The sequence below is a fragment of the Mesitornis unicolor genome, unplaced genomic scaffold (assembly GCF_000695765.1).
Source record: "Mesitornis unicolor isolate BGI_N332 unplaced genomic scaffold, ASM69576v1 scaffold43415, whole genome shotgun sequence".
Taxonomy (NCBI): Eukaryota; Metazoa; Chordata; class Aves; order Mesitornithiformes; family Mesitornithidae; genus Mesitornis; species Mesitornis unicolor.
This window is the reverse complement of record NW_010184429.1, coordinates 4,840-29,827: the sequence shown is the minus strand read 5'-3', so window position 1 is coordinate 29,827 and position 24,988 is coordinate 4,840. Positions and strand designations below refer to the sequence as shown.

At 40.2% G+C, this 24,988-nt stretch overlaps 1 protein-coding gene across 1 annotated transcript; it reads right to left on the bottom strand.

Moving 5' to 3' along the window:
• Window positions 1-6,414: 6,414 nt before the first annotated feature.
• Window positions 6,415-23,893, bottom strand: MRPS31 (mitochondrial ribosomal protein S31). The gene is made up of 6 exons (XM_010184456.1): window positions 23,733-23,893; window positions 22,839-22,997; window positions 17,808-17,954; window positions 14,709-14,782; window positions 11,489-11,632; window positions 6,415-6,626 (listed from the first exon to the last, which is right to left on the bottom strand). The coding sequence occupies exons 1-6, from the start codon at window positions 23,867-23,869 to the stop codon at window positions 6,415-6,417; spliced, it is 873 nt and encodes a 290-aa protein (XP_010182758.1). The 5' UTR covers window positions 23,870-23,893.
• Window positions 23,894-24,988: the final 1,095 nt, after the last annotated feature.

The window sequence follows — 24,988 nt, the reverse complement described above, 5'->3', positions numbered from 1 at the left end:
CAGCAGGAACCTGGGGAGCCCCAGCCTGACGTCCCAAACAAGGGTACCAGTCTTGTCTCACACAGGGATCGATGCTGGGAGCCTTGAGTGTCTTTAGAAAGCCTTCATCCCTCTCCACCGCTCTGGTTAGTAAATCACACAGCTTGCAATGACAGAGGAACCAATTTGGCTGCAGCCCTGAATTCAGGCAACCAATCTTTCACACACCTAGCAGCTGCTTCTGATTTTGGAGCAATCAGAAACTCAAATTTACACCCTTGCAACACCGGCAAGATCCACATCTGGATATTGCAGCTCAGTATTGCTGCCAAGCTGATATAGCACTGCCACACTCAGGCCTGTGTATCTTGTGATTGTCCTAAAACAACCCTATTCAAAAAATTGTAATATTAAATTGCTTTTGGGGGAGGCGAGGGGGAAAAGTAACTTCCAATAATTTCATTAGAGCAAGTTTCCTAGGGTTTTAAACTCAGTCATCACAGGGTCTTTCTGAGCAGAACAGAGTCACTGATCACACCGAGAGCAACACTGCTGAAACGTTTATTCTCAGCTTAAAATGGGGCTAAACTTGAAGTATTCCTTATATTTTGTTTTTTCCTTTTTTTGCCCCCCTTTCTGCCTTACGGCTTGCTAGTTTATAAATTCAGCTTTATGAAATCAAGTTGTATAAAACAATTTTACATTTGCTGCTATGATATAGCTATCATATATATACACACACACACACACCCCCATATCTATATATATATGAATAAACCTTGGTCTAAGGGAGTGGGAGGTTTTTAGGAGCAGCTGTTGTTAAATGCCACCAGTTCCATTTTTTCTCTTGGAAAGCACTAAGCAAACATCCCCTCACCAGGGGTGTTTAGGGAGAGTTCACAGTAAAGTCATCGTCTATCCAAAATGGCAATTAGCTTGAGCAGCCCCATTGATTTCCATGGGTAATCACTAACCTGAGGAACAAGCTCACAGCTTTGCCCTTAAAGCCAGGCAGCTGTTTTGTTTGCACCTTTTCCCTTATCCAACATGGCTACAGTGTGCTGAGCATCAGGATTCAATCTATTTAAAATTCAGCTCTGAAGACAAGATTATCCCTGATCTTTGAAAACTGCCTGGCTTTGCAGGGCATCCCCTGTCCCGGGCAGCCCGGGAGCACATCCCAGCTGATGGCCCACGCCAGTCACAAGCGTCTGGGCAGAGTCCGGCCCTTGAACAGGCAAAACCACTTTGCCAACAGAAAAATGAGAATAACTCTCCAGTGTGTCCTTTGGTCAAGTGGAGCCCAGGGGCTGCTGTGGCCTGGAGGACAGGAAAACATGAGTGCCTCTTGGGAACCCCTTGATCCCAGAAAATGGTCTCGGCTGTCCCCAGGGTGAGCTGGTACACAACACACCAAGGGAAGGGGAAGATTGCACCCCTATCTCCAGCTGATCTGTGCAATACAAACACTGGGCAGTAGCTAGGATCCTCTCATGCAAATTTACGTGGGCAAATGGTTGCCCATAAGGAAAACAGGGCACTGCTTTTCCTCCCCAGCTGCAAGGCAGGCCTGTGAATGGGGCTGAGCACTGCATTGGTCTTGATGTCCCTCCCTGCCTCCCCACTTCCCCCGTGAAATCTGAAACGTGGCTATTTCTGCCACCACTGACAAATACTGTCACCTTTCGCTCCCTCCCCTCCCTCACGGGTGACAGGGTGCAGCACTGGGGACCATAAATGAATCATCACTCCGCAGCTCCTGTGGCTTTCGAGTGCAGCGGTGGGAGCAGAGCCACCCACGCCAGGCCAGTGTCATGGGGACGGGGGACCACAGCCCCAGCCCCACAGAGAGGTGTGTGGGTCTGCATTGCATTTGGCTTTTATTGGGAAAATGGGAATAAATACCAGGGGCTGAAAGGGAGAAGAGAGGGAAGCTGGCTCTGAAACATCCCTGTGGCTGCTGGTCATGCTGCCTCTTTGCCTTGCCTGGCCACAGCAACCGGGATCTGGCAGCGCTGGGAAACCCCAGGTGGCCCAGCAATGCCCAGGGCAGGGTAATCCCAGGAAAGGCCAGACATGGAGAAGCCCAACCTGGCTGGGAAAGCTGTGTCCCACATGGGGACAGACCTGGGCTTGGGTCAGCATCTCCACTGCCACTGTCACCATTTCAGAGGATCTTCTTTCACAGAAAACTTACACATTTGCTTATATTGATCTGAATTCATCTCGGCAGGCATTAAAAAGTTTCTGACAGGCAGGGACTGCTATGCGAAAGAGCTAAAAGTTGAAGGGGAACTCCCTTCGGTTGGATACAGTCTTGGTTTCTTTACAGAGCCCCAGCACATTGCTCAACATTGCAAGACCACTTTTTATAGGTAAAGACACAAAGCAAGCTTTGGATACCACAGTCCAGCAGTTCAGCTTCTCCGATATGTGACTTGATCCAATTGCCCTCAGACCCTTCCTGCCCCCCAGGCTGATCCTCCTAGTTTTTCATCAGGCTTGCAGCTTTTCTTTGAGTAAAATATAGAGCATTTTATTGCACAAGTGTAATATTGCACATTGCTCATCTCATTCCCAAGGGGGTAAGAGCACCTTGACATGAGGAAATCATTGTCCTTTTTTGCCAGCTCAACTTCCATTTTGGGGTGTCACTCACACCCCTCCCCGGGCACCAGTGCTCACCACATCGCTCCTCCACAGGCGGCACATTCCAGAGCACAATCAAACCTATTGTGCAGCTCTGAAACAGTTTTGGCTTTAATCTGCCAGGGGGAACAGCACGAGGATTTTATATCTAATCCAATAAATCTGCACTGACATCTTGTGGAGATCATGAGACCAGAACACGGCAGCCACCCCGCAGGGTGGGATTCACACCCTCGCAGCAGCACTTCCCAAGGCACCTGCAGGTGTGTCCACGGTGAAACCAGGCCCCGCTGTGCCAGAAGTCATCGTTATCTGTCCATGAACATCACTGGGCTAAGTGATCCTCCCAAACCCAACTAAAATGAGACTGCTTACTTTTAAATCCTCACAAAAAGCAGTATCTTGGCCCCTCTTGCATAAATGCTTCAGGCTTCTTGTCAAAGCCCAGGTTTCCAATGAGGAGCTATTTTCATACTGGAATTTTATTACCTCTGTAAGCGTAGAAAGAAAATGGATCTTAGTGCTCCTCCAGGAGTCCTTTAGTGCTTCTCTTAATCTAAAAATATACGGTTTAAGCAAAAACTGCCTGTTGTTTGTGAACATGCACAAGACTTTCCTCCCTCTTCATCCCATTAATTTTAGCTCCTCTGCCAGGTCAAAAGGGTTAAATTAAGCCACTGACATCTTTCTTCCAGTGCTTGGGTAAGCGTTCAAGGAGTACAGCCCCTGGTAGGCACAGGCCACAGCAATGCTGTGGTGCAATTGCTTGGTAGGGGTTAATGCCAATAGCAGAAATCCCAGCACAGACAATCTTGCAACCAAACCATACAATCCAGCTTCTTCCTAATATCATGCTGGGGAGTAAATGCTCATGCTTACTCCATAGCAGGAGAAAAAGCGCTTCATCAAGTCTGATTTCTAGCAAACCATTCATATCAAATAGGTTTGAGAAGACAAAGGATGCCATCAGATGTCAGAGACAAGGTTTGGGCTGGTGTACAACCCCACCGAGCCCCACCTGTGTTAGCACAATAGATTATTCAGCCCTTCACAGGTTTTTCACCCTACTCACTCCTATCTTTCCTTTGGGCAAGGGACCATTCCTCAAATTTATGTTTTTTTCCAGCCTAATTTCTGACCTGTGCAGTTTGGTGGGGGGAACACAGAGCTGGGTTCAAACCAAGTTGTGAGCAAGTGCTTCGGATTTAGCTTAACTTCCGTAATCAGTTTGACCATTGGTTCAGGCAGGGCAGGATCGGCCCTTTGGAAGCAGAAATAATGAAGTTACAGAGACAAGCAGGTAATGAACGTTATGCCTTCAACTTCTCCATTACACCTTTACAAACCATATGGACCCCTTTCTTCCCTCACTCTGTCAACGTGGAGTTGCTGTTCTCTGCCAGGTCTTCTACCTGCACCAGTGACTCCATCCTCTCTGAGATGGCCAGAGACCCTCTGGAACCGCTGCAGTAGCACCAGACAGGTGGAAAATGGAGACTAATCTGGTGCGATGGAAAGGGAGAGGAAAGGAGCTTGGACTTCCTCATGGTGTAGTGGCCAACCTGGGGAAGCCATGGCCATCATTCACAGTGCTATCAACAGCCACCACCAGCAACAAGGAGTCTCTACACCTTTGCATGCAACTTTGCAGTAGCTTAGCCATCTCCACTCAACAAGACGTTCTCTTTCTGCTCTGCACCCATTGTAGCCACCCCAGAGGAAAAACTGTCACCCAAAATCACACATGGACCACGTTCCCCACAGTCACAGCTCTGGGTCAGTCTGCTCCATCTCCTCACTCTTCTCAAGTCTGCGTCAACTGCCCTGGCCCCCCCAAAGCCAGACCTAACCAGAAACAGCACCTCACCAGTTACAAGAGGAGGGAAACCAGCCACCATAAGAAAAGCCCCAGTGACTCCAGCGAGGGGATCACAAGTTGCAGCACTGGCTCCACTCTGAATAACAGCGGACAGCTTTTATCCTTTGGGCTGCAAAAGAAAGGGGGTAATATTTATGCATCTAAGTGACTAATCTGTAAGCAATGCTTTAAATTCCTGCGAGCCTACTCCTTTGGACTGCCAAGAAGCATACACCATCTCAAAAACCCCATACGCATAAAAACCCTGCCACTTGGGCTCTCTTAACATGCCTTGAGCAGTCCCAGTACGCATCCATACATATGTGCAGCTCGGTCCGATTACTCAAATCCTGTTGCCTAGTATTAACTCTCAAATCTATATTTAAGCACCTAAGTAGGAATTACTGCAGCTTTCCAAAGATCCTAAGCACCAGGAGCTCTTGTTAAGAGCTTGTCGAAGTACTGACCTCCTAATGAATCTGTTTAAATGATAACACCTCGCTCCTGCTGCTGTGGAGCTCAGTACTTTCATACACAGCGAAAGCTCTTCCAGGAAAAGCTGAGCTTGTAAGCATCCCGTCTTTTGTATCAAAACACAGGTTAGACGCAGGCCGTGGTGAATCCAAAGTCACTGCACCTTGTTTTAGAAAAGGCTTGAAATACAGCAATACATAGGCTGTGCATCATTATTTGGTAGAAATTTGGGAAGAACGGTATTTTTGAAGTAAAACATGTCTGGGTATTGAACCAAAAAATCAGAACTGTCCTAGTACTAAATGGAGATACTTTGTTATAATTTTGACTCTTTCCATTTCAAAGCCAGGAAGCCTCTGAAAACATCTGCAAAGTCTGAAACTTGCTGTTCTTACAGTTAGAAACTCAAAAAGCTGCTTTTCCCTTCCACAGCCCGAGTCGTGCCCTTTCCCAGACGGGCAAACTCATGTCCTGCAGATGAGCAGAACACAGCAACAATATTCTCATCCATAGAGAGAGGCCAAATCTTTCCTTTTCATTTGCTTTCTTGCAAATCAGTTTGCATAAGCACCCAGTGTTTTACCTCCATTCTGTAACTTCCTCCTTCTTGCATGACTTACAAGGAAATGTGAGAAAAAGACAGGAGGGTGTTTTGGGGACCAATAGCTGCAAAAGTGGTTGGAGTGAATGCAAGCGAACAAGGAGGAACACAACATCCAACCAGGCCCATTTTTAAACAAAAAATAGCGATGGGAAGTTGGTCAAAAGCTTCAGAATGGATATTTGGATGGTAGGAGAGACTTCCTGCATCATTTGACACAACTCACCAGTATTACGTTGCGCACACACCTCAGGAATGCAATAGCCTTTCATTGAGCAGATGAACTAACAAGCATTCAACTCAAATGACTTAGTCATGACCAAAAATTGTAACATTAACCAATAAAGATAATTAGTGAAGGGAGAATAGAAGGGATTAATAACATCCAAATACCAGTGTATGTAATGAATTAGCAAAATGAACTGTTACCATCTCAGTAACAGCTTTTCAAAATTGGAGCTGTATCAGGAGTTTTTAAAAATGAAAGCACTGCAAGTTTTCCAGAATGGGAAAGATGATCAAACCAAATGTGAAGGGTATAGGAAGCGGAATTAGACCTAATAGTTTGTATGGTCAAAAGATTAGTTTCAAATTTTAAAGAAAACAATTTTGATTAACTAATTTTAAATGCACATTCTAAAAAAGCCGTACTTTTCAGTTCCTTCTGTTGCTGTCAAAACATATCTACATAGACATGGACATACACACATGAAAGTATGACCTTTCAGTTTATTACTTAAAATACAACTTTCAGGTTCCGTGATTATCATGCACTGACAGTATTTTCATTACAAAAAATCACCACTTTTGTCATAATCATTCTTCATTTCAAGGTTAAGTACTTTCCCAAGTCTCAAATCTCTTGAAGAAGTTCCTTCTTTTCCTCAAAATACCTGTGGAACCACTCAATGTGTTCAATCTTCTGTTTAACGCTGAGGTACGGGTTTTTCGAAAGCCCACAGATGACAAGCTCCATGAAGTGACGAATAGGTCCTTGCTTGGGGAAGACTTCGAGGTGCTTCTCCAGAAAGATGTGTTCATGAAATTCAGCATCGTCCTCCATCCCTAACAGAAGGGACCAAAAAAATGACAGTGTCATTATTATAATTTAACAGCAAATTTAAAGTAAAAAAGGATATAGTTTGCTAATAAACCTTAAATTAGTAAAATGAGTGGTTCTGTGCCTTTAAATTATTTTGCACAGTTAAGCCAACCAACATAGAAGTGGAAGAAACTGCACAATTTTAAGACATTCATTTCTTCCTCCACATAAAATATGTCAGCATATACCATACTCCTGTCTACTATATTACTTACATTTTCTGCTCTCATTTATGAGAATAATATTTAAATCAACTTTCTGACTGGCAACCTCTCAGAAGGCCAATGTCAGAGGAAAAAAAAATTTAAAATAAATCCATTTTTTTGCTTAAAATCTTCTTTGTTCAATATGTGAAAACTTTGATTCATCATGGGTAACATCTTTTATATTGTGGACACTTTCTTAATAAATTCTTTAAGAAAACTCTGCCTAAATTCTGCAGAGGGTTAAAGAACACAAACTTGTCTTGAACAAATGAGGCAACCTCCTAAAGTATCTAATACTAACAGCTAACACAGACTTGCATGTTTATTGCTAGTCATGGTTTTAACAACCTATGGCTACCTAATGGGCATAGAAAATAGTTTTTCTAACACTTCTGGAATCTGTGAGTGTGTGCCGAAGCAAAGATGTGTATCTCACCAGCTGCTACCTTTTAAAGTTGCAACCAGTGCAAAAGATGATGCATTCAAAAGCATCCACAGGAACATGGGACAAGGGATTACTGTAGATCTCTAATGAAACACAGAGATCCTTCCTGCTCCGGCAGGGGGATTGGACTAGATGATCTTTTGAGGTCCCTTCCAATCCCTAACGTTCTGTGATTCTGTGATTCTGTGAGATCAAACCATCCTATGGTAATTTTTTGTTCTTGGTCCTGTGGGTTTCCTTTGCTGTTGTTCATACTACGATGCTAGCGTACAGAAGGCAAGACAAATTCTTACATAGAGAAAAAAGGCTGCTTTCACAATTCTGAGATAAAAAAATCAAGACAAACTATAATTTGCAAGTGAAAGATTTTTCTTCAGTTACGAGATATATGAAAGTTTTTATGTTATCCAAATCTGCTACAGATTTGTAAGTTATGTCTGGAACTAGCTAGGATATATGGTATTATTTGACATCATTAAATGAGGAGTATTAAAACTCACATAATGAAGCCACTTCAGTCCTAGGCTTCCTCCTTTGTTAGAGCTTCCTCCATTCCAGAGGAGCATCACTGGGATGGAGAAGTCTCTCTGCCTGTATATCCTATTCGTTAAGTGCACATTGTTTCTTTCCTGTTTTAAACTTTAGGTACTGCAATCCCCAAAGGACTTGGGAAATACACCTAGTTTTCTCACAGATGTTTCTCAGAAATACGTGAATGCCTATCAATGTCAGCTACACACCATCTCCTTTGTGACTGAAAAAGAACACGTGTTTCTTTCTTCAGAAGCTCCCTTCTTTTTCCCTTATGTTAAAAGGAAAAAAAGTCACATCATCTTCAGGAGGTGGACTTCTACTCTGCTTGGAAACCTACGTCTACTCACAGAAGCACAGAGATGTTCCTTTTACCATGCCACTCACACCACCTTTCCCCACCGAAGGAAGGTGGAATCTCACTGCAGCCAGATGCTGCTGATTGCTTCCACAAGCAAACATCCTTTCCAGATTTCCATACTTTCGCAGGTCACAAAAATCCAGAACTAAACCAATGAAGACAGTACTGCAAGAATCTGAATAATACTGACGGTACAACCTGGCCTTTTGGATGCTTTTCTTTTGGCAACAGATACAGCGTATCAGGAGAGAGTACGTCTCATTAATAATTTCACCAATTTTCCTCTCTAACTCAAAAGAAATTAAGCCATTTGTAGTCTCACAAAAACGCAGGTCAGAAGGAACTTTTACGTCATGTATTTTGATCTCCCATTTGTCAAAGACACAATGTATGGTTTGGGGATGAAGTGTTAAGTCCAAACATTTCACTTAGACCGCATATTTCAGTCCTCAAAAAAGTAAAGTGTGCATCACAAGAAGAGATCACAATTGCTCAAAGCATCAGAGGCAGAGACCTCTGGTGGGAACTGATTAGACAAGATATGCTCAAATCAGTCCGCCCACCCCCAGCAAGCCGTAACTCCAGCTGCATGGGAAGAGCAAGCCTGCCTCTCGTGCACCGTCCTCAGAAACTTAATTTGAAAGAATATGCACGGTGGGAGTCTGAAGTAGAGGATTTTCTTTATCAACCTCAAAGGAGGAAGTCACCCATGCTCAATATCCTACTTCCAATCCCTTATGTACCACGAAACGGAAAGTCTAAAGAAGTTCTCTAGCTAAAACACTAGATTACAAACTTTGCCTTAAAGATGACATCTCAAATGCAGATGTCCACGCCTACAGGAAGTCTTGTTGACATGCTCACAGTAAATAAAGAGGACCAAGTATCCTCATCCTGTGGGAGGTGTCCCTGATTATGGCAGGGGGGTGGACTAGATGATCTTTAAAGGTCTCTTCCAACTCAAACCATTCTACGTTTCTAGGATTTTTAGAACAAGAAAAACTGTGCCCTTACAGTAGGTCCCTAGAATAGACTCAGAAATAGTAAAACAAACCCAACCTAAAATGACTGTGTAACATTTGCCACCTCTCCTGGCAAACCAATCCAATGCTTCTCTGTTGGAAACTACACCTCAGCGAAACAGCCACAACAGGACTTGACAAATTCTTGCCAGCAGAAGCCATCAGGGGTAACTGAGGCATTAATTTTCCAAGACTTCCATCAAACTTATCACTTCTGCCATAACAATCTCTGGCCCACCAGAAGAATCTGCTCTTCAGAATGAAGTGCTAAAGCAAAGTAGCACCAGTTATCTGCACTGTCATTTTAATCACTGCACTCCTCAGGATTTAAATCATCAAGGCATAAATGCACAGAAATAATTTATAAAGGGGGCAGAAATCAATGTTTTTCCCAACTCTTCACCATGGCAAGTCATGGAGCAGAACTAAAGCTACTAGAAGAAGCAAGCAGAAAGAAGGAAGAGTGAGAATGATGTTATGTGAGCTACACTAATAGTTTGCTAATCTAGCAAAAATTAATCAGAGGTCAGGGAGATGGAACTGCATCAGAGAAAGGAAAGGACACGCTGGCAGGAGCAGACAACAGGGCAGCAGGGGGGAAGACTGTGAGTGGCCATTGCAGCAACCCAGTACACCTAGCCACATCTTCAGATGTGGCTCATAATGCTAAAAATTGAGTACACGTGCTTCCTAAATAGAAAATTTAATTACACATATGTATGTAGCATAAACGAAAGATCACACATTTTTCTGATAACAGAACAAGCAGAGGTAGCATCCGCCTATTGAGGGAGACAAATGTTACAGAACTGCAAAATTAACATGGTTCTTCTGCAGAGCCACTGAAAGTACAGTATGTTGAAATAACCGGAGCGAGGTCCTCAAGCTTTTAACTACGCTTTCACACACCTGACCTGATTAACAGCTTGTGGCTGGCAGTGTGATAGGATGGAATTTACTGACTGGATATTTCAACCCGAGAGGTGAAAGATTTTGGAACCCTCCACTGGAATTTTCCACATGACTGGTCATTGTGGACAAATCAAGGAAGATTCTTGTTTAAGTACATGTAAAGACTCTTTGTCCATTCGCCACCCTAGCCCAGACAGCACGGATCCAGCCACATTGCTGCAACAGAAAAACCATTGGCCAAAGACGCCTGGTCCACTTACGGCCCCAGACAGCAGGGTTCCAGCCACATTACAACAACAGAAAAACCATTGGCCGCAGTGGTTTTAAGCCTGCAAAAACATGACTAGAGTATACTCAGATTTCTACATGATGGAACAAATCAATTCTGAGAGCAGTGATTAAATTCTGTGAAGAAACTGCCAAACTATGATGAGAATAAACATTAAGAAACAATGAACCACATTATGCAATTTGCAACTCAGTATAGGACCGATTTTCAAAGACTCACGACCTCAGATACTAACCTGGTTTGCTTTCAGTGACTGAATCATTCTAAAGTAGTTTTGTTTGACGTCTTTAAAGTCTTTAAAAAAACCAAACCCACAGCCAAGCTCTCCCTGAAGTTACGAAGTCCCCATTCCTAAGGTGTACACTCGCTTTCTGTAGTTCTTCCTTTCCTTAACATTTGCTCTCACTTGCTCTCTCTCTGCTGGCTTAACTTCATACAGAGCTGCTTTTTTATTTTTAATGATAATAAAACTAAATACAGTGCACAAAGATGTCTAGTTAAGATAGATGCCCAGAGTGAGTGGATATTGTGACTCTTTTTTCTTACGAAACAGATACAACAAAGGAAGCAAGCAACTGTTTAGCAATCAGCCAGTGCAGATATGGAAGTGGCAGATAGCTGATTAGGATCTAGCCAGCCACTAGCCTGAGAGCCGCACCAAAGAACAGAATCAGCATTATAAAACACACACTTCGGTTTTAACATTCCCTGTCCTCTGCCAGAAGCCTCTTTAAAGAAGCTGCATAGTAAAAGGCATTATGTAATACCCTCGAATGGCCTTTTGGTGTTGACAGCATCAGGAGAGAGTGAGTTCTCCCCTTTTTGGCAGCAAACAGTCCTCAGATCAGCCAAACCACCTGCAGGACTTCACCTCAACAGTGTCAGAATGAGTCCAGCTGAAGCATCGCTGATTTGGAACAGCTGAAAAGTTATACTTGTTCACTATCAAATGCATGACTCATAGCTGAAACACTATGTTAGAAGTCAAAGGTCATAACACGCTCTAATTCTCAAAAAGGAGAAATATAGACAGATAATAAAAGTCAACAGTGCACGTACCAGCTTCATTGTCGATTGGGAACTCCCACAGTATTCCTTCTTTCGTCCACTGGATCATCTCCTCAAAACCGTTTCGGGGAGGCTGTGCAGTTATTGCTGCAACCTCCTTCGCAAATTCCAGATCCCAGATTGTTGGTGAAGATACTAGAACAGAAATTTTGTAAAGATCTGTCAGCATGCCAAAGACTTCTCGCTAGCTAAAACAAAGTCCTTTAACATTGACCTTTACGGAGACTAATGGTTCCAGCTGTGCAAATTTTTCTACCTTAGATGTCAGCATCAGCTTTCTCAAATGAGAATTCTCTGTTGAAATGAAAGTCCAATAAATTCTCAAATGTCTGGTGAAAACATATTCTGAACTCCTAGGAGACAATTTACTTTCAAGCCTTTCACAATGAGCAGGAGTTTAATTTTTGTCCTTCTTTGTCTTTCACAAATTGCACACGCAAACTCTGAACTTGACTGGTGCACTCTGCTAAAGGAATCTTGCTTACTACACGAGTTTTCAGGTACTTCACACACCCTTCAGGGAGACAGCTCAATCTACAAACAATGGCAATTCTTTCCCCAACATTCAGAAGGCCCCAGTTTTTGTGTCTTGGACTTGAGAAATCCTGATTTCCTATTCTTCTCCCAAAATCAAACAGTCTCTTGAGGGATGCATCTTTCCTGACGCCTTTTTTTGTTGTTGTTTCCTTGTCTCCCTCCATTATCAATTCACCTTAAGCTCCTTGCAACAGAGATCTTGGTGTGAATCCAAATGTTACCGTCCATTTGAAATGGATCACAGTCAAACTATTATTTCACTACTCTTAAGTATTTGAAACTAAGACATCATTTCATCATTGGCTCAGTGGCTTACAACTCCACTGGATTAAAAATAAAATCTCCCCCTTCCTTTAAGAAAAAACGAAATGAAAGGGCAAACAGTATTTTTATTTACTGAAAAGTGTTTCCTTTTTTTTTGTTAAATCAGAAGATACTTTTTCAAATTATTTCTCCCTTAGCAGGGGAATTTCCAGAACTGTATTTCCTAGCTGTCTACTTTGATTTGAGGGCTGGAGGCAGGAATAAAATACAGATAAAAGACAACATGAGAAACCATACCAGAATGAAATTATTGTTCACATCTTAAAGAATACTTTCTAATAATGTGCTACTACTAAATCTTCTAATAGAAGAGAACAGAAACTAATTTTTTCAAGCTTGCATTAAAGGTGACAAACACTACATTTTCACGTCCGTGAAACAGAAAATAATACTGATATTTTATGTCAACAGTTACAGATTTTTTTTGCCCGGATGCCAATTTTCTTTCCAGTTACTATTCAGGTTTTCAAAATAAATATTCAATACATAACATAGAACTTGCTTTTCCGTCATGTATAAACAACATTTTAACTCATTAACAAATACGGGCCAAAAAAGTGAAAGCAAATGAATCAAGGTATCAAGTAGCATGCTGATATTTCCCAAGAAATACCAAAAAATGCAAAAGAAATTGTTATCGTCAGACTTAGTAAGCCAAGCAATAAGGTTCCTGGCTTAGAATATGTTGTAGATTTCCTCAAGGCTATGTGGAATTAAACAAGGAAACAGCACATAAACAGCTGAAAGAAGTTTACTTCTTAATCTCTAATTACAAATCAGATAAAGTCCACTTGCTCTCTTACACAATTTTTACATCTCTCAGCTTTGTGTTAAAAAAAAATAATGTGTGTCACAATTTTTTATCTAAGGAGACTGCGATGTGCCCTTGCATCTGCATTGTGCTCACGCAAAAAAAGAAAGGTTAAAGTCTCACCATTTTACCTGAGTAAATTTGATTCAACTCAAACGCCAGTTACTTGAACATGACATTTGCCAAGATAGCTAAAAACAAATGCTGCATCATTCATTATGTTTTATATGTAAAATGGCCTGATTTTAAGGCAACTGGCAGTCTTAAAAAACAGCAAATTTAACTCCATTCTAATAAGCAACTTTCATAGTCCACCACAGAAGCGACTGCATTCAGAAAGCTCACAGCTGCTTGAAAACATGCAAATAGCACTATCTGACATTTTACTAAAGAAGTTAAGTAAACAAATTAATTTCTTCCCACAGTTTCAAGTGTAAAAAAAATAAAAAAAGGAGAAAACTACTCAGCTAGAGTCTGGCAAAAACTAACAGTCCTACTCTTGAAACAGAAACAAGTATCTAACATTTTCTAAGATACCAGAGAGGAATACCGTTTCTTCTACAGCTGCTGGCGTTATATATAGTTCCAAGTCACTACATTGGAATAAAGTCTTTATTCCAAAGGGCCTCAGAATAGCTTAGGGAAATCAGCGTCATTGAGACCTGTGCAAAAAATGCACAGTTGCATTGTTCAGACAGAAAATTGAGGGAGTTCCTTATATGACTGATTTTAAACTGAATTAGGGTAGATCCAGACTAAATATAAACGGCAATTTTCTTTATAATGAGGGTGGTGAAACACTGGCACTGGTTATCCAGAGAGATGATAGAAGGCCCATCCCTGCAAACATTCAGGGCCAGGTTGGATGGGGCTCTCAGCAACCTGCTCTAGTTGAAGACATCCCTGCTCACTGCAGGGGGGTTGGACTAGATGAGCTTTAAAGGTCCCTTCTAACACAAACCATTCTGATTCTAAACATATATGAAGAGCTTCACAGCAGGTAAAGCAAGGCGCTGCTCGTCAGCCCCTTACAGGACCTTTCAAGCTACATATAGAAAACTAAACAAGAGAAGGCCACAAAGCAATCAAATGCATGGTCTTGATTCTTCCTACCCTGCTTATGCTTAGCTACCCGTAAACCACGTTTGCTTCCCTGGGATCAGAGCCTTGGGTTTCTTTACCATAAAATGAACGCAGTGAGTTTGCAACTTGACCAAAGAAGCTATTGGAGCCAACGTACCCATTCTCCAGGCTGGTTTTATACTCACAGGAAAAAGACTGGCCTTAGTGAAAAACAGCTGGTTTTACCCTTCAGGTTCAGTAACAGAATGTCCTGATTACAGAAAACATTAATCTATTACATTGCATCAAAATTTTGGTTACTAAAAATCAGAGTTACATTAAAATATTCATTTTTAATAGGTCTGAAAGCAGAAAGCTAACAGGTCATAAGTCTCCTTCACAAGAGTGAATCTCTTGATATTCCAAAAATTCAGAACTTGGCTTCACCGGGTTTTTCATTATTGAGTTTCCACTAACCTGTTTTCAGTGCATTTTCTGTTTCTGTAGAAGCCTTAGTGAATATATTAAGCCTCTTTCCCACTTTGAGACTTCTATAAACAAAAAAGAAAAGTGATATTTCACAACACTTCACAACATTGCCAGATAACAAATTTAAAAGCACAAAATATTCTCATGAACTAACAGATCTCTGGAGGACAAAAAAAATAAAAAGAAAAATAATTTAAAAAGAGATAGTGACTCTCACTAAATCCTCAGGCTTTTAACTAGAGAAAATGTTTATGACTTTATTATTCATCTGTAACAGAGCTTCCCAAAACATTTCCGTGTGAAAGAATGAGCATAAATCAAACATTACATTTGCAGTCATTTTTTACTGAAATCTTCAGGAGTCTGAACAACAGTAAACAGCATCAAACCACAGTACTCAAGCAATTTTACAAAGCTGCAACTAAAATGTCAATCTGGTGATTTGGGTTTTTTCCTTGTAAAAAATATTGCACAATTTAGGAAGAGAAAAGGCAACAGCTAAATCAAACAGTTCCTGCTTTATGACACAAATAGCCCTTCTGGAAGATTACACAGCCACCTTCTCTGCCACATGGCAAACACTCAAAGTATACCTGTATGATATATCTTAAATACTAACACCTCGATGGTCTCTTTTCTGAATATAAAAATATTTCACTCTGAACACCTATATTGAATCATATTCATCTTCAGCACAAGCCGATACTAAAAAAAAATTTGAAAAACCCAAGAGTTCAACAAGTAATCAATTTTCTTAAAAATGGAAACAAAGAATGTGAACTTTAGAACAAATGATCAGACAATCTTCCAAGTTTTCACTGAAATTCTAATAGTTCCTACTTTATGTTATTAGATATTCACTGTTACCCTGGCAATAATTGCCCTTCCTGACCTTAAAATCGCACCTCTCTGGATTTACTGCAGATTCCTGATGGCCACAACTATTTCTGCAAACCTGCTCTTGTCATATTACATTTTACTGATGTAACTACCCTGGATCTATTTCAGCACATAGCAATCTAATTACAGAGCCCTAAAAGAATGTTGATTTAGGATTATATTTTCCTATCTGTGTGTAACTCCCAGTAACATTGGCTAAAGATACAAACATGACTTGGAAGAACATTTATTTTAAGACGACTAGTTCGAATTACTATAAAGCAACATCACACATTTCACTGAAATCTACTAACTCAATTTAAACTTAGATATTCTTCCTAACCCATTCTCTTCATACTATCAATAGATAAGTATACCCATTAGATCTTCAGGGATGCAGGAGAAATCTTAGGACTGAAACTGGAGACATTTTGCTCATAACAGGGATTTTAAAAACTATTTTAAGGTACTGTTCCTGAAGTTACATACCAAGTACAGTTTCATCACACAAAGAGGGCGAGACAGCTTCTCAGATATAAACTTAATACATGTTCTCAAGCATGAGTGAAATTCACTTTACTTTGCAGTATGTAAATAAATGAAAAGTTTAGCAAAGATATAAAATAATATTCACTGTACAAGCATGTAACAGCTCAGGTTTTGAGTTTATACTTCTAGATCATATTATTTCTGTTCTTTCAAACTTTGAAAAGCTTTTAATCCAACATCTTGAATAAAGTATTTCTCATAGTCAGTTAAGCCTAATAACAGAATTACTTTCATACGACTAACTCTGCCTGATAATTAACCTCAGATTAGAAACCTCTACAGAGGTATTCAGCAACTGATAATGAAGTAAATTCCATTATAGCTGAATGAAAATCCCAGGACAGATACATCGCAGTCCAGAAGGCTTGGTCTAGAACATTCTTCCACTTCTTCAGCTTCCAAGAAGCCCCTCTTGCACTTTCTACAAGGAAAATAAAACACTGCTGGCTGGCCTTGTAACATCGAAGAGGCCCAAGAGATACTTCCCTAATACATCCTAATAGTTTGGCAGTTCAAGGATAAGGAAGTTACTCAGAAACATTTCAACAAGCAGGCCAAGTTCTTCTAACGACTGGCTATAGCCACATCTCCGAGGTTTCTGCATGATCTACATGGCTCAATGCACACGTTACAATTTGTTCCTTATGGGAAGTCACAATCGTCTGTTTATGATACACTGAAACAGATGCCTCAGCCAAAGAGGGCAGAATATTGTCCATCTACTCATCCATAAATTTATGGGTTTTTTTTTTTTTCTTAGTTATCCAAATTCTGCCTTCAGCATTATCTGTCTAAACTCAAACAACTCCCCTAACTTCCAGCCCCTAACCTCAAGAAAACAGGATTAATTTGCAAATTCAATTAATGATTAAAGAAGTTAATCTTACTAAAAACAGAACTGCTAGAGAAAGAATATACTGAGAAGGAATAAGATGATAAGCTGCCATGGGAAAATCAAAAGACCGCAGGCAAGAAAGCAGAACTTACAGTAGTGAAAAAAAAACAACCAAATAAAATTAAGAGCACTCCTTAGTTCATTAAGAAATAGACTGGCCACATAACCAGCAGCAAGATAAATTTTAGGAGTACCCTGAAATCATAATGTAAATTACAAAGTTCATTTCATAGACAATTATAGTATCACAGACAGAGAAATAAATTAGAGAATGACTTACCAGTTGCAACAAGATGGTAAAAAAAAAATAAAAATCAACCTTAAAATCCCTTTAAAACCTTAACGGAATGGATGAAACTGTTCTAAACATAGAACACATATCAAAGTTTTCCATTGAATGAAAGTAAGCCTTCAAAGCTTCCATTTCCCAAAAACTTAAGTGATACACAATTGTATCATGCTTAAGTGAGAATATTTTAAACTAGTGAAAACAAACACAACTACATTTCAGCACCAAGTATTTTTAATTACCTAGAAGTTAATATTAAAAAGTGCGCATTATTTGATCAGCTGGTTAACAGTAGCTAATGTGTTCTCACAGAAGTTTATTTCAGTGCTAACAGCACTTTTTTTGAAAAATACTTTAAAAATTTCTTTAAGCTCTGGAGTATCACAGTAACATGAATACGTACGAGTAAATCTAAACCATTACACATTACTAATTTTTTGCACACTCCTATTGGAAGAAAACATAACAAAAATACCTTCTGGAGTCAAGAGACCGAGGTGACAATCTTTCAGGCTCAAATCTTTGACCATCCTCATCCAGCCCCAAGGAAATGCGACTGGATATCCTTACACCTCTCGGAGCTGAGGACTGCTTTTTAACTGCCATTTCTGAAATAACGTTGCTGAAATTAAAAACATGACAGTAGAAACTCAACAAATCAACAAAGCAAGGAAGTTTGTCACATGCATTAACCAGAAGCTCTACTCTCAACTAGTTTCATAAGCCTCTGTAAGACAGAATTACACATTCCTCACAAAATACACCCATTTTTAAGTCATAAAAGATTTAAGTCTTACTTTTTAAACCACCTTAGTTGTTACATTCCATATAGATGAAAAGTGCTATTTTAGCCTACTAAATCTACAATGAATACTTTCTTTGAAATTATTTCGTTTCCAACTAAAAGAAGAATTTCATGTATCTGCATATCAATATTCACAAAGTGCACATGTTTTGCTTAAGTAAATGAGGAATTTCTCTGGATTCAAGGAATATGCCGAAATAAAAATCACCAGTTTTTTGGACAGGAACCAACACTGCCCAGGGACAGAGCTGTGCTGCTGCAGACCAAAAGGAAGCTGGCCTTCACACATCAGCTGACATGGGTCAATCATGCCACCCTAATAAGTAGGTCACCTTTCCTGATCCACTGCAATCTGTTGCATTGCATAATCATATTACAGCATTAACAGGCCACATCTTCCTTCATAACTCTGTAGTCAAAATCATGCTTGAAGAATCAATGCTCTGATCTCTTCCAGAGCAGTTTGCAGCTCATTCTGAACACAAAAGGCAAAACACAGCACCTTTCTGCCTCTGCCGATTAGTCCCCTTTAATGGTAAGTCTGTTGGTTGGTAAAGACCAAGCTGGTAACTCTTCCTCACTGCTAACATTTCCACTCAACAGCTTCCAGTGACATGCAGTCATCCAAAATTGCAATGCTCGAGTTTTAAGACACACATATATTTCCAAAAAACAGAAATAAATTAGGTCAAAAACACTGCATATCCATTTTACGAAAATCTGAATGAAGTTCACACACTGTTTTTAGTGGTTTCAGTCATAACAGATTTTCTTAACAAGAGAGAAATACTTCTGGAAAATCGTAAAAGCTAACAGCCACAGCAACACAGTAGGATTTCTCTTCAGTCTTAGATGTGGTTGGAAATGGCAGAACAAGAACTGTGGCTCTTCAAGTACCTACTCTGAAAGGCATCTGTAAATGTGTTCTAAGTAATTTCATCTTAATCTTAAAGCAAGAGTAGTCTCAGACTACTTGCGTATCTCACACTAGAAACTACCCCATGAAGTGCCTACTGGCATTAGCAAGCTGGTGCTGGGCCAGAGGCTTGACACACTTCTGAGGGTCACTGGGACATAATTCCTAAGGTCAGTGACACACAGCCCTGCCCAACTGCTTGGCTTGGCTGTGACCTACAAAGCTGGAGTGTTCCCATGCTACAGGGGGATCAGGCTTCCTCAGAGAAGCTCTTCTCACAGCCAGCCTTGAGTTATTTGTGGTCTTGCACAGTACTTCTTGACAGACTATGCTACCAAGCTATCAGAATATGCAGTCAATGGTATCACATTTCTCACTGGAAGTCCTAATGTCGCCCCATCATTGGTATATGAACATTTCTAGCAGCAACAGTCATTACTCCATGAGCAAAAGTGCCCCTTCCTTAATTAAAAATAAAACTACAAAGATGTTATCATTGCCTTCAATACAGATAAATATCAGATTGCAAATTCATGCCCCAACCACAGTGGACCTACAGAGGTTAAGTATGACACGATATTACCTCATGTCCCAACATGAGGTTAAAAAGCTAAGTTCCTAAATACTTCTGCCTTTCAGAGATGGGAAGAGGTAGAGCTTTTGTAACAAGCACAGATTATCTCTCCTTCCTGATTACCAACAAATAATTGTAACCCTAAAATCAAAGACTTAGGGAGCTTAGGATATACTTTAGCCTAAGCTCTGTATTACTTTTCTTCTTCACCCAAAACAGGAGCTGAAATTTCAACTTGTAGTGCCACTGATTTTATTTTGGTATAGTGCTGTTGTAATTTCCACTGAGTGAAACTTCATCCCACACTGAGAAAAATAAATTCTTGTATCATTAATATTTTCCCCTCCGAGTGAACACACTGTCCTCACGCTGTCTACAAAACAAGGCAATGAGACGAGTGCATACAACAGTGACCTCTGGAGGCCATGCCACAATACTGCGGAAAAAAATAAATCCGTACGAACCAAAAGATCCAGACAATGCAAAATTAATTTCCTACCCTCATAAATCTCCACAGCAGTATCCTTATTTTTTGCAGTTGAGCATTATATGCTTGTGGAGGTACTTCACTTTTAAATAGTTTTAAATAATGGAGAAATAGATATTGGCTTTTAAAATGTGTCAGTATACTGAATGCAAAACCTATATGGAAAAAAATTAAATGTTAAACTGCCCATATTCTCTTGCTGTCAAATAAAAGACAACACAAAATAATAATGTATAAATAAAAGTAACCGCTGTCTAATGCAGTAGAAGCATTGTAGTGTCTTCTGTGGACTGACGTATTTTGGAGTATGAAGTCATGCCCAAGCAAGTCTAAGGGCTGCTGAACTTTTTAAATGCAGCATTTTTAATACTTATTAGAAAGCCAAAAGTACCAAATTCACCTCAGAGTATAAATGTGAAAGGTTACTATCAACAAAGTTTTCAGTCATGAAAATCAGCAGGTGTTGCTAGAAAACTCATCCACTGACAGAGTTTCACACTGTCACCTAACGGTTCAGAAAGAAACTGGAACTTTTCAGCATATAATTAAAAAAAATAAATTCTATATATTCCCAGGCAGAAGTAAGCTAGTTCACAAAGCTGCTTCAGGGAGCAGAACTTGCCAACTCAAATCAGAGCAAGCCAGCTATGAAATTCCTAGCCAACCAAACAGGCTGGTTTTGGTTAAGGAAAATGCATTTTATTAACCATAGTGATTCATCCACAAACATGTTATAAAATATCATACCACTACATCTTAACACATTGACCAGCTATATACAGGCATTCTACATAGTTGCATGGACTTCAGCTTTTAAATTTCTGAAGAATTTAAACTCTCAGCAGAAAAAAAAAAAAAGCTGTTTTGCTTAGACAACTTCCTCAGATGCCTCCTTTCTTCCACAGCTGCCACATCAGGAAAACTGCAATGGGTGGCGAGGGCAGCGAGCCCTTGTTGCCAGTAGGGAGACCAACCCCAATCAGAGACGAGTAAGGAACAGATGTAAGAACAGACCTTAAGGAATAGATGCAGGCATATATGAGGTCAGCCACTGCACCTATTAGCTCAGTCAGTATCAGTACAGTCCCCCAACATCTCATCAGAAATTGAAGTAGGTTCTAACTACTATTAAGTTGGCCACCCACAGCCAATGCCATTCTTAAGATGTTTGTGTGCTCTGTTCTAAAAACCCCAGTGACAGAGATGGAACAACCTCAATGGTAATGAGCAGTTTAATGAACTGTATATTTTATATAAAATAGTCCTTATTTTTTCTCCTTACATTACGAAGTGTCTCTACTGCACACACAAAAAAAGCAGAAACACATCAATTTTACATAAAACAGCCAGACCTCTCACCTTTAAATCTATTCATTTTTGCTCCAAATGCCTGTGGTGAGATAAGCTGTCCAGTTCTCAAGATCATCTATATTCAGGCACAGAGGACATTACAAAAGCAGAGGACATTACAAAAGCAGAGCACACACAGCCTTTGGAGATGCCTGCACGTACTACCTGAAACCACACTTCCTCCTCAAACAGCACAGACTTCCCACATTTGGAGAGAACTTCCTTCTGCTCTCCACAACCACCATTAGCACTCTTGGTAGAGCATCATAAGTACAGGCTAAAAGGAAAGCTTGCATAGTTTCTCTCTTTTCCCTTCACAACTTCTGAAGAACATGCATTTTGTTTAGCAGTTATTCACTAAGCACTGTATACCCCAGTCTCTTTGCAGCCATCTAACTCAACCTATTTGAAAGCATCTGTCACATTCTGCCTTAGTTTTCACTCATTTAAAAGGCAAGCAGCCACAAACTTCATTAGCTTGCTGGCTGCTCTGTTTGATAACACTGTACTCTGATAAACATACAAAGCAGATCCTTTACTGATCCCTAGAACAACCTACAAATATTAACACATGGGTCAAATTTAAATCCTGGGTTAGGACAAAGTAATTTTCACAGAATAATTTAAAACTAAGATGAGCAGTTTGCAGATCACCCCACAAACAGCCATAAATAAAGGTTTTGCATTCCTATTTTGCTGAAGATCCAATTTGATGTTTAGTTCAGCATTTCACCTGGATTTAATGCCTTATTTCCTAAGTAGTTACCTGAATACTAGCTTAAAAAAAAACAGAGAACAAAAAAAATCTGTCTTTAGCCATCATCCCAGAGAGCAGTGTGCACAACCATTTCAGTTTCCAAACAAATGTTTCTCATCTGTTTGAAAGCCAGACTGGAAATGGAGTTAAGCCAAGAGACGAGTTTCTTGGGTTGACTGGAAAGTTTTGAAAGGAAGGGTGGGGCTATAAATAGCACTGCTCTAGTTCAGTTCTGCAGAGCTGTCATGAAAATTCACCAGTCCAGACAGAACATCTGAAACATCTACAAATCCATCCATTGTGAGAGAATTTTGGAAGCTTGGAAACAACAAAAAACCCCCAACCCTGTTATTTTGCTAGCCTGTCCAAGAAAGCAATGATCCTGGACATGAAAACAATTCACTTTCCGCAAAATCATTTTAGAGTGAGAATGGCAAGATTTTGAGAATTTGGTATAACCAAACCAATAGTGTTCCAAATATTCATTAATCCCAAGTATAACCTGTCCAAATGCATATTTAGGGCCATCTTTCCAACACAGAACCCAATCATCTTCAAGATGACATTGTAAAAACAGAATTCCAAACATTATTGAGAATAATATTCAATATACAGACCGTATGTTAATAGTTCCCCCTTTTTTCTGTTTATCTGTGGTTTCTTCGTGTCTTCGTAGCTGCGCAAGTAGTTCTGATTCTATCTGTTTCTTCTTGAGTGGCAGGGAAGATGCGACTGCAGAAGCAGCCTGCACCAGTTCTCGATTTAAAGGTTTGCCTCTGTAAGAAATGCAACAGATGTGGAAATAGAAAAAAATAAAAGCTTTAATATATTTAAATTGACATTTGTGTACCGTCATTTTATGTCTTAATAACTCAGAAGGTACAGTTGCACATTATTGCAAATGGCAGTTTGCAGGGGGACAGCTTGGTTTGTCCAATGTTGCACTAATCATCAACTGTCAAGTGACACCAACAAGCTCCTGTTCTCAAACCTGGGGACATGGCAGCCCTATGCCACTGCACAGACCCTCGGACCTGAACGTTCAAGACCACAGGCGGCATAAAGCCGCAGGGTTATAAACAGGCTGTAACCCACTGCAATGTGTATATAGCCTGCATATACATTTACAACCACAACACATTGTGGAGGGGAGTCACTTGTGACCCTTGACAAATGTGATGCCATTCTTAGCTCGGTTTTATTCTATTTCATCTGAACAGTATTTTTCCCCCCCGCCACGAAAACAGCTTTTCACAGGCAGGTGGTAGTGCTACCTTCAAAGAGTCTCAGCGCAGAAAAAGTTAGCATATGGTAAAAAGCATACAACATCTTTTGTCCAGATTCTCCCCTGTGATTTACTGCAATCTACACTACTTTCCCTTACAAGATTCTTCTTCGTACTTGCAAACGGCATTTGATGCTTTATTTTGTCCAAGATACCAACAACAACAACAACAACAAAGACTTGAAAAAAGGAGAAAACCAGCTAAGAAAAGTTAGTTATACTTTACCGCTGGATGTCTTCGGTAGTTCTCCTGAGCGCAGGACCTTCACTGTCGGGGCCTTCCAGCTTGTCTGTGGCTTGCTTTTTGATCTCGCGTGTTTTCAACTGTTCAAGTTTCTTCCTGTAGCTCACTTCTACTTTCATATTACCAATAAGGTCTAATAACTTCTGCTTTGGTGTTTCTGCTGTACTCTCCTGTCTCTTTGATGCCACTTCAGTGGTGCTGTCTTTGGAAGCGGCAGATTCACCTTTCTCAGTAGAAAGCATGCTGCTTGTGCTGAAGAGCCTCTGTATTTTGCTAGATGACATACAAAGTTTGAAAAAATAGTAAATATATAAAAAAATCAGAAGTTACAAATAGGGCCCAAGGGTGAATTTTGTAAGCCTACAGAGGAAAAAGTCAGTTACAGCTGTCTAGGCCTAACTGAGTACATTAAGTACACATCAAACACGTACCTTTCTAACTTTTGAGACGAGCTAGGGCACTACTCAAAACTCTTGATTATTTATGGTTTCTTCATCACAGAAATCACGTAAACAACTTCATTTTCTCCACAAATTGTCTTTAATCTAGGAACATAAAACTTTTTCAGTATCCCTGCATAAGGCAGTAGACTGCGAGTCTGAATCTACTGTTATTTGATGCTTAAATTTATCTGTACTATAGAAATCTCACTGTAACTCTCAAAATGGCGCAACAAAAAGATCACTTCCAGCCACCTGAAAAAAAGATTGTACATACACATTTAGCTTCACACGGATCACATTCCCCTGCCCTATGCCTGCAATATAGCAGCTAAGCATTTGTGCAGCCCTATGAGGAAATGGATCCTACTGCATGATAACCAAGCAGCAAACAAAAAAGTTATTTTTCCATCTGGAACAGTTCCTATACCTGGTTTACCACATCACTGCGAAGAAGCTAAAACTGGCATGGTACAGGAAAGGATGTGAAGCCAGTGACAGCAGGGAGCTCCTTAGGATATTGCCGCAACACAGACATGACCGCATTCTCTGGAAAAACTATCATAAATTTCAGAGAGCTGTTCTCTCTAACATTATAAAATGAAATTTTAAATTTTTTAATTCACAACTACTTTTTTGTTTAAAAACCACAATCAATCTAATGAAATTTAAAAAAAGCTTACAATTAAATATTTATTTTGGTTCAAAACAGAACTCTTCAACAGATCTGAAAGAATTTTTAAATACTTTCTCTCCCTCCCCCACCACGGCTCTGGCTAAAAAAGACAATTCCACCAG

What these genes read in the sequence shown, in the direction of transcription:
- MRPS31 (XM_010184456.1), bottom strand. Translation starts at nt 23,869, where the DNA reads ATGAAAGTAGAAGTGAGCTACAGGAAGAAACTTGAACAGTTGAAAACA. An exon ending in AGAAAATGCACTGAAAACAG is followed by an intron (nt 11,633 to 14,708) that starts GTTAGTGGAAAC and finishes TTTCTGTTCTAG; the next exon opens with TATCTTCACCAACAATCTGG. An exon ending in CCCAATCGACAATGAAGCTG is followed by an intron (nt 6,627 to 11,488) that starts GTACGTGCACTG and finishes CCCTTCTGTTAG; the next exon opens with GGATGGAGGACGATGCTGAA.